Source organism: Ylistrum balloti, unplaced genomic scaffold (assembly GCF_031769215.1).
Source record: "Ylistrum balloti isolate Yb309-2 unplaced genomic scaffold, AGI_CSIRO_Ybal_v1 Utg371146, whole genome shotgun sequence".
Classification (NCBI taxonomy): Eukaryota; Metazoa; Mollusca; class Bivalvia; order Pectinida; family Pectinidae; genus Ylistrum; species Ylistrum balloti.
The window spans coordinates 328,119-338,596 of NW_026782628.1; the positions used below are offsets into that span (position 1 = coordinate 328,119).

The 10,478-nt window shown below is 36.7% G+C and overlaps 1 protein-coding gene across 1 annotated transcript; it reads right to left on the reverse strand.

Annotated features, from left to right (window-relative positions):
* Positions 1–83: 83 nt before the first annotated feature.
* LOC132561099 (SCO-spondin-like) lies at positions 84–5,747 on the reverse strand (the record flags this gene model as incomplete). Its single annotated transcript, XM_060225829.1, has 8 exons — positions 84–685; positions 924–1,085; positions 1,801–1,927; positions 2,340–2,405; positions 2,768–2,868; positions 4,176–4,284; positions 5,070–5,141; positions 5,614–5,747. Coding segments are annotated over 8 exons (1,373 nt in total), but the record flags the coding sequence as incomplete, so codon positions are not given.
* Between the last annotated feature and the right edge of the window lie 4,731 nt (positions 5,748–10,478).

Sequence of the window (10,478 nt, forward strand, 5' to 3'; positions counted from 1 at the left end):
GTTCAGTGTAGTTTCCTATGAACCTCATCAAACCATCAAACAATCAGTCATTTCGCTCATGCCTGAGTGTTCGGAACAGCAGGTCATCTAATTCTCATAATAGTTTCCTCCAGCTGAACGACGTTTGGTTCACAGAACGCTGCCATGCCATAATTATTATCGTTAACACCTATTATCCCATTTATGTTGAAATATGAACATTCGTTAAACCACCACCCAGAGCCGTGAGACGAACAACCATGAATACCCGGTTTATCAGGAGTAGAAAATTTTGACCCGTTATTATACATAAGTCGAGAATATGATGTGCAATTCACAGAGTTGTCATTGGCAACCAATAACTCGTACGATGTAGTAGCATTCTTCACTTCAAAGTGATCGTAGCTGTACCGTATGGAACTACCTTGTTTTCCTATCATATCAATAACGACATGAACCCCCTGTGTTGTAAGCTCGTGAATGTATTCCAATCCAAGCCAGAAATCGCCACGTAGATCACCGAATCCGGTGACGTAATCTGTCCAACTTCGATTGAAACTGACTGATCCGTGTAGCCTGTGTTGAAGTACTGTCCATCCACCTCCATCCGTCATGTTGCAGACTACGTTCAGTGGTTGGTGTGCGGACGGGGCTATAGTATACACACCTGAGGTACGGTGTCCACCGTTGTACAGCTCAGCACAACCTTCATGAAGGAAAACAGAATCAGTCATACCTAGAATGGATTCCATCCTTACTTTTGATACTTGCCTTAACTTCTTTAATAATGGTGGTGAACGGATGATGTGAGGGCGAGAATCTTGTCATATGTACCAGGTATTATTCCTCCTCTGACCAGAAGTAAGGACTCTGATGGGGCGAACCAACATTTTTGAGCAATGTAAAAGATACTTTGGTGACCTTGCTTTGAGAAATATCTTTACCTGTACAGAGCCCACGGGAACAATTGCGTTCTTCTCTTGATATACCCTCACATGTTCCATTGAAATGTGAGCATGATCTGGTTCGAGTCTGTTGTCCTCGTCCACCGCAGCTAGTTGTCGAACATGTACTCCAAGTACTCCAGGAACTCCAATAGGAGGTCCCTGTAAGTATTGCAAGAGAACTTAACATTAAATCAGGTTCCAATATATTACAGTAACATTTGACTTCAAGACATATAAAATACTTCATACATGTATGTTTATATCAGAATACCTCACACAGTGATCTCATTGAGAAATATTCCATTTGTTTGCGCGATATGAAGCTAGATGTGTTTGATGCTCGTTAGTTTGCCTGTTAGTTCCGTCATTGTGTATCTTCTTCTCATTTGAGAACGTGACATTACTTAGGTGGATTGACCAATGATTACATGGCGGTTGTCGTCGGTGAAGACGCTTACTCCTCCGGAACATCTGCTCTTATTCTACTTTTTCAGGAGTTTCGTGCAAATCTTTCATTTGTTCATATTTTACACTGGTTTTAGTGACTTTAGGTTTGGATTATGATTCTGTTGCTGATGGCTTATCTTATGAATACATTCATCGGATACCTTTCATTCGAGATATGTAATATTTGACTACATACCAGTTATCGTTTTAGCTACAAGCCAGATATCAGAGATGTACATATTTTATAATGTGTTTTCGATTAAGCAAATGTTGCTCCCTACATTAACTTAGATAGATATAACATCTGACTAAATATATTCGTACATGTAGCTCTTTACTCACACATATCTATATTGATCTGTCACAATATTTAAAATACAATAAAACCGGTTCACTGACATCCTGTCAGTGTCATACATTGACACACCTTGTGATTGCTGAATCGGACAGGCCTGGTTACAGAAGTCGTCAGTACAACATCTATGACAAGGTCGGGAAGATCTGAGGAGTATAGAAATATCTCTACCCTCTACAGGCCCTTGGTGGGAACACTCCTGTCAATAACACAATAATCGTTTATTCTTTCCAAATGAAGAAAATGACCGAGAAGTAAAAACAATATATTCAGACAAATAGAGAAATTTGAAGAGAGAATTTAAAGTTGACTTCTCCAGTATCTATATCAGATTCAGTGTGGCGTTATTCTAATTAGCTATTACGCATATCGTCAGTATCAAACTGCACATTTCAGTGTGAGTGTATACATTGTATGTAAGGCTGCGTGGGTGTATATGTCTGCATGCGTGCGTGCTAGCGTGAAATGTTTTCTGCCCACAAAGGGAAATTAAACTTGCTGTATTTTCTTTCTAAAGGAATAGATATTACCGGCTACACATTTATCATTACACAAAGTTATGCATGAATGGATATCAATCATCATCAAGATGTAAAGATTTAAAAACTTACCCCTTTTGGTCGGCATCCACTTGTAAAACGAGGTCCTGACGAAAACGTCTCATCGATTGTACAATACTAGGACAAATCGTAACGTAGAACATAAATGATGTATTAAAACACAAACAACACAACTATAACTCATACATACTCAAAACTATAACATCACTATATGTAACGTATGTGTTCATCACATCATACATACTCAACACTATAACACAACTTTAAATAATGTATGTGTTCATCACATTATACATACTCAACACTATAACATAGCTATAGATAATGTATGTGTTCATCACATTATACATACCCAAAACTATAACATAGCTTTAAATAATGTATGTGTTCATGTTCCATGAGACATGTTTTTATTTATCAATTATCACAATTACATATATATATATATTTGTTCGACTTGTATAATATGTAAATCTTACTTCGTTTCTTTCACAAATAGTTAGCCGATCACAGTAGCTGGAACTGGGCCTCTGTTGACACTGGTAACAGTACGGTCCGCGGGTTTCCCGTGGCGGTGGCCCTGAGAAGGTACACAAACAAAGATTTACATGGCGGCTATCGTCGATAAAACAGAAAACGCATAATCTTTCGGTACACCTGGTCTTGCACCTTGCACTTTTTCAGGAATCTCCGTGTAAATCGTTATTTTGTTCATATTTTGGCCTTATTTCATTGAATTTGATCAGGGATAATGATTTTATACGAGTGTTGGTACTTTCTTGATGTCTTCTTACTTATGAAACAAACGTGATAGACATTACATTTGAATAATGCAGTCGAGTTGTATAAAAGGCTGCCATTTTCTCTTCTACTGCAAATTTCATAACTATACATTTGAAAAAATCATTAAATAGACAAAGAATATAAATTTCCTGCTACGTTGATATTGTTTTAATTTCTTTAATACTTTGGTTAGTTATAATATATAAAACTGAAAATAAAATAATACAGAAGGCCAAGGATCCCTAACATTCTGACTATAAACAACTAAAATGATATAACGACATTAAGGAAAGTGGCAACAATTACTTAATGATTAGAAAAGTGCTGAATATTAGCAACAAAATCAGCAAATGCTACAACGCTTTCTTCGTTTCTAAATAGCCCCGTTAAATTTCAGCTCAACGGCAGTAGTGGAACTGGAGCAGAAGCTTAAGATGGATTTAAAAAAATGGCGGTCATGGCGGCCATATTGAACTTTGGACTGACACGATTTATTACAATACATGGTTACGGTCATCTCAGGATAAATTTAGTCAGTATCGAGCAAATGTCTTTGAAGGAACTTGTAAAGTTTAACACAGGGTTTGTTCCAGAAAGGCTATGATTTGGCAATCGTTTTACAATATGGCCACCGTGGTTACCATATAAAAAATTTGACTAGGCCGAAAAATAACGACACTTAATCGGCTTCATTTCTATAACATATCTCCACAAAGTTTGAGCTCAATGCTATAAGTCACATTGGGAAAAGTGTAAAGTGTGATTTTCAAAATAGTTGCCATTTCAGGCAAATTTGAACAAAACTTCTTTCGGCTTTTTGCCATTCATTTCAGCACATTTTCTCAGCTAAATAGCGCCAATCGAACAGGAGAAGGAATTTAAAATGTATTTTTCAAGATGTCATAGCGAACATATTGGTTTTCGGGTCCAACAAACATGACAACGCCTTTTCACCTATCTCGAGATCATTACAGGGAAGTTAGAGCTAAATCACACAGGTGGAACTAGAAAAGAGTGTTAAAATATACAAAGTTCACAAAGCATGGAGACAGTGAACGACAACGAACGATATAAGGTGAATGCGAAGTGATAAAAAATGCGAACCTGTATCCCCACAGCCCTGGTTATTACACATATCTCCATCACAACACTCCACACAAGTCACTTGTCCATACGGTGGTGCTCCGTTTACATTCGTACCTAGGGAACAACTCTGTAACACCGCAAATTATGTTCTAACTAACCAAAAGTAAAGCAGATCTGCTAATGATATGTCACCCTAGGTATCACTTGGTGTGATAATTACATGTGTCCCCCTAAGTATCACCTGGTTTGATAATGATATGTCGCCCTAAGTATCACTGGGTTTGATAATGATATGTCACACTAAGAATCACTTGGTTTGATAATGATACGTGTCACCTTAAGTATCACTTGGTTTGATAATGATATGTCACACTAAGTATCACTGGGTTTGATAATGATATGTCACACTAAGAATCACTTGGTTTGATAATGATACGTATCACCCTAAGTATCACTTGGTTTGATAATGATATGTCACACTAAGTATCACTTGGTTTGATAATGATATGTCACCCTAAGTATCACTTGGTTTGATAATGATATATCACACTAGGTATCACTTGGTTTGATAAACATATGTCACCCTACGTATCACTTGGTTTGATGATAATAGGTGTCACCCTGTGAATCACTTGGTGTGATAATGATATGTCACCCTAAGTATCACTTGGTTTGATGATGATATATCACCCTAAGTATCACTTGGTTTGTTAATTACACTAACTCATTCTTCTATGCCTGTTGACTACACCATTCTTCAGTTACATTCACAAACGTTTTTACTTTTTTCATCTCAAATTTACATACTATTATTGCTTTTATGTTTTATGGACTAAGCGGAATTAAATCAGGAGAGTGTCGCTTAAACTTAACCTTGACGCATATAATAAAATCATTCATTATATTACCTACCTTGTTGCTGACACAACCGGACGTATACTCATCCAGGCCGTTATTTGTACGGGTCTTTTGTATATAGCATTTCTGAATAAAAAAAAAATGCAATAAAACTTCAGGATATTCTTAGCGAAAATAATACTTAATGAACGCATGAATAAAAAACAGTATGCAATGAAAGAAGAAAACGAAGCACGATCGGATATTTCTTTTTATATTTTAAACTTTAGCACGCAAACAATCACAGGAAATAAAATTAGCTATCCTATCAGGGAACGAAATCAGTCTTCTAGGCAACAAAACCATTGTCGTGGCAACAAATCGTGGGTCAAAGAAACATTACTAGACGCCAAGAATAAAAAACGTTGTCAAGCGGAAACAAAAGTGATATATGCAGAAATCAAAACAAGTATTAATATCAAACAAAAACAGTTGTCATAGAAACAAAACCAGTTGAAATATTATTATTATCATTCAATGAAATATTATCAATGAGGCGGAAAGCTCCCTGCAAACAATTTGTACACTTAATCTAAACTATGGTTAAACACTAGATTACCTCTCCGTCTGCACACTGTGTAAGTTGATCACAAAACTCTAGACGAGATGTAGAGGAGCACGCCAAGCACTGTGGACCGGCTGTAGAGGCTAGAAAACGAAGCATAATATACGCAATATGACCGGCTGTAGAGGCTAGAAAACGAAGCATAATATACGCAATATATTGCTTTCAATTGACATCCACATGTACCTTTGATGTCCAAGGATACCTACTACACTGTACTTTCTCTGGATGGTGTGTGATGGGCCTCTCGTATGTTGTTCAGTGGCGTAGCTACTACAAGGGTTCCGCCTCAAAATAACAAGGGCTGTTCAATGGGCGATAAACCCAGCAAACAAGAGATAGCCACCTATAGTGCGGGTGTGATGATAATGTTGATATGGTTGGGGTATAAGAACATTTTTTTCAATACATGACTCTAAATTTGCTATTCAGGATTTTTGCCCCTGGTGTAGAGAAAGTGCAAAATTTATTAAACAAATGGGGGTATACTGTTTTTTATTACATGATGGTGTTTAAGTAATATTTGAGATATACTATGCATAAATTTAACGTTATCAACAGATCTGACAAAATTTCAATTTTAAGTTTGAGTGTAGAAATGCTACTTCCTTGGTACAAGATGTCGGGGACGAAATTGTCATGGTGAAAAAGAAACTTCGTTAAATCAATCAATAACTGTTATTATTTCAGCATTTCTGATTTAAAACATTATTTCAATATATCTAAATTTGTTAATTGTTTTATTTCTTCGTACCAACGACTTGTATAAAAACAGAATATCCTAAATCAACAGAATTTTCACGTAACGTCTGTCTGTCGCCCCTTCTGAATTCTCTCTTACAAAACAAGCCTCTCTGGCAATATATATCCATTGGAAGCACACCGATGTAAAAGTTACGATGTTCGTAATATGTTGATAATCGATCGTTACTGAAAGGCTGCCAGGAGTGTGAAAATTCGCCGTCGAGAAGTGTTTTAGGCAATGTCTGTCCTGTTTACATGTGTTCGTGAATCAACCTTGTGACCCAATCACCCATTGGTCGGTAGATAGAATTTGATGTTAATTTATGCAAACGTCACTTCCGAATTGGAATTCCCGTCGTATCTTTACTTCCTCACTGTTGATTGGTAAACAATTGTTTGTTGCGTTGATAATTATTAACAAGAGATCCCAGAGGGATCTTGGCGCCCACCATTTGAGGATCTGTTTTCAGTTCTTGAAGATTTGTTTATTTTTTTTTGTTCGTTACAGGTGTTGTAAATGTTCATGAACTGGTCTTCATTGAATGTACTCAATGATGGCACAAGATATTTTTATTAAGCACCTATTAGCAAATATCATTTGAAAAAGATCCCAAAGTATTATTAGATAGCAGTCAGTTACAGGTGGATAATGGACAATATGCTTGTGCTGTTTTACTGTCAACATCCAAGATATGCTGCCTGTCAGCCAAGGGAAACCAATATCTATGAAACATCAGAAGGATCCATCCAGTATCAGATATAGCAGTACAAGATTTTCTTGATTTCGGATCAGTCCAAAAAGGTATAATGCACAACTTGGAACCAAAGGTAACCTGCATATGAAATTTGAGAAAGATCCATCCAGTACTTTCCAAGAAATAGCAGTAACAAACTTTTACATCCAAAATCCAAGATGGCCACCTGCCGGCCATCTTGAATTCGAATCAGTCCAATAAAGGTACAATGCACAACTAGGGACCAAGGGGAAACTGCATATGAAATTTGAGAAAGATCCATCCAGTACTTTCTCAGAAATAGCAGTAACAAACTTTTACTTTCAAAATCCAAGATGGCCACCTGTCGGCCATCTTGAATTCGAATAAGTCCAAAAAAGGTACAATGCACAACTAGGGACCAAAGGTAACGTGCATATGAAATTTGAGAAAGATCCATCCAGTACTTTCCAAGAAATAGCAGTAACAAACTTTTACATCCAAAATCCAAGATGGCCACCTGCCGGCCATCTTGAATTCGAATCAGTCCAATAAAGGTACAATGCACAACTAGGGACCAAGGGGAAACTGCATATGAAATTTGAGAAAGATCCATCCAGTACTTTCTCAGAAATAGCAGTAACAAACTTTTACTTTCAAAATCCAAGATGGCCACCTGTCGGCCATCTTGAATTCGAATCAGTCCAAAAAAGGTACAATGCACAACTAGGGACCAAAGGTAACGTGCATATGAAATTTGAGAAAGATCCATCCAGTACTTTCCAAGAAATAGCAGTAACAAACTTTTACATCCAAAATCCAAGATGGCCACCTGCCGGCCATCTTGAATTCGAATCAGTCCAAAAAAGGTACAATGCACAACTAGGGACCAAAGGTAACCTGCATATGAAATTTGAGAAAGATCCATCCAGTACTTTCCAAGAAATAGCAGTAACAAACTTTTACTTCCAAAATCAAAGATGGCTGCCTGTCGGCCATCTTGAATTCGAATCAATCCAAAAAAGGTACAATGTACAACTAGGGACCAAGGGGAAACTGCATATGAAATTTGAGAAAGATCCATCCAGTACTTTCTCAGAAATAGCAGTAACAAACTTTTACTTTCAAAATCCAAGATGGCCACCTGTCGGCCATCTTGAATTCGAATCAGTCCAAAAAAGGTACAATGCACAACTAGGGACCAAAGGTAACGTGCATATGAAATTTGAGAAAGATCCATCCAGTACTTTCCAAGAAATAGCAGTAACAAACTTTTACATCCAAAATCCAAGATGGCCACCTGCCGGCCATCTTGAATTCGAATCAGTCCAATAAAGGTACAATGCACAACTAGGGACCAAGGGAAAACAGCATATGAAATTTGAGAAAGATCCATCCAGTACTTTCCAAGAAATAGCAGTAACAAACTTTTACTTCCAAAATCAAAGATGGCTGCCTGTCGGCCATCTTGAATTCGAATCAATCCAAAAAAGGTACAATGTACAACTAGGGACCAAGGGGAAACTGCATATGAAATTTGAGAAAGATCCATCCAGTACTTTCTCAGAAATAGCAGTAACAAACTTTTACTTTCAAAATCCAAGATGGCCACCTGTCGGCCATCTTGAATTCGAATCAGTCCAAAAAAGGTACAATGCACAACTAGGGACCAAAGGTAACGTGCATATGAAATTTGAGAAAGATCCATCCAGTACTTTCCAAGAAATAGCAGTAACAAACTTTTACATCCAAAATCCAAGATGGCCACCTGCCGGCCATCTTGAATTCGAATCAGTCCAATAAAGGTACAATGCACAACTAGGGACCAAGGGAAAACAGCATATGAAATTTGAGAAAGATCCATCCAGTACTTTCCAAGAAATAGCAGTAACAAACTTTTACTTCCAAAATCAAAGATGGCTGCCTGTCGGCCATCTTGAATTCGAATCAATCCAAAAAAGGTACAATGTACAACTAGGGACCAAGGGGAAACTGCATATGAAATTTGAGAAAGATCCATCCAGTACTTTCTCAGAAATAGCAGTAACAAACTTTTACTTTCAAAATCCAAGATGGCCACCTGTCGGCCATCTTGAATTCGAATCAGTCCAAAGAAGGTACAATGCACAACTAGGGACCAAGGGGAAACTGCATATGAAATTTGAGAAAGATCCGTCCAGTACTTTTCCAGAAATAGCGGTAACAAGAATTGTTTACGGACGGACGGACGGACCACGGACCACGGACGCAGGGCGATTTGAATAACCCACCATCTATTAGATGGTGGGCTAAAAATCTTGTCAGATCTATGATTGACTTGTCTACTTAATTATCCAAGCCCCATCTAGAGTGCGTCCTTCAATGCAATTTCTTTTTCAAGACCACTGCTAAAAACTTGCTTCACAGATTAAACAAACAAGAATTCTAGTACATAATGCTTTTGGTATGGAGGAGTATTTATCTAAAAATTGTTAAATCTAAATCTAAAAATGCCAAAAAATATCAGAAGTAACATATTATATATCAGTTTTCCAAAGCTTCAAAACTCGTTAAATGAATACCTAAAATTTTGTACTTGTGTATATCAAGCAACCTATATCCAGTTAGTATTGCTTCTGTTATGTAGAAGTTCTCGTGTTTAAATTTGATCTCCTATTAAGTTTTGGTTCAAATTAACATGACATCCTTATTATTTATTTGCCTTTTCAGACAGCAAGACCGTGTTTGAAAACTGTCTGATAAACCAGTTTAATGATCAGTGATCAATAAAAGAGAATGTATTCCTTTAACTGAGTATATGTAGAATGTAAGTGTCAAATTAATTCCTCATTAGAAATGTCTGTCCTGTTATGTGAAGAGGGGGTGTCTTGGAAATTAATAATAACAATATATCTAGGAGTGGCATTTAAGAATTTTCAGTAATTTTAAATTACTGAACACGAGAGAATTTCAACACAAGAAGAAAGAATACTTGAATATTCGTCTACTTCATAGTACTGAAATAATTATATTCAATACTTTTAATTGCACAAGACAATTATGACAATGAGAACTTGAGTCGTTATATTGGCTTTATTTTCTAATATTAATTATTTCTCTCATTTTCATGTCAACAAGCACAAAGCATAATATAGTTCTCAAGCTGTTTTAATACAGTTTGTTTGTGTATGTAAATATACCAGGCCATCAAAATAACAGGTTTGATACGTCTGTCCTGTTATGTGACTCGAGGATGGTGCATTTGAAAATGCTGGCGACATAAAAATAATTGATATATTATCCTTTCATTGCTTATTTCCAATGGCAGACATGCTTATCTTTTGAAAATATGCAATATTAAGCTGCTACACTAAAATAAATATTTGGACTGTCTGTCCTGGTAAAAATCCTGAATAGCAAATT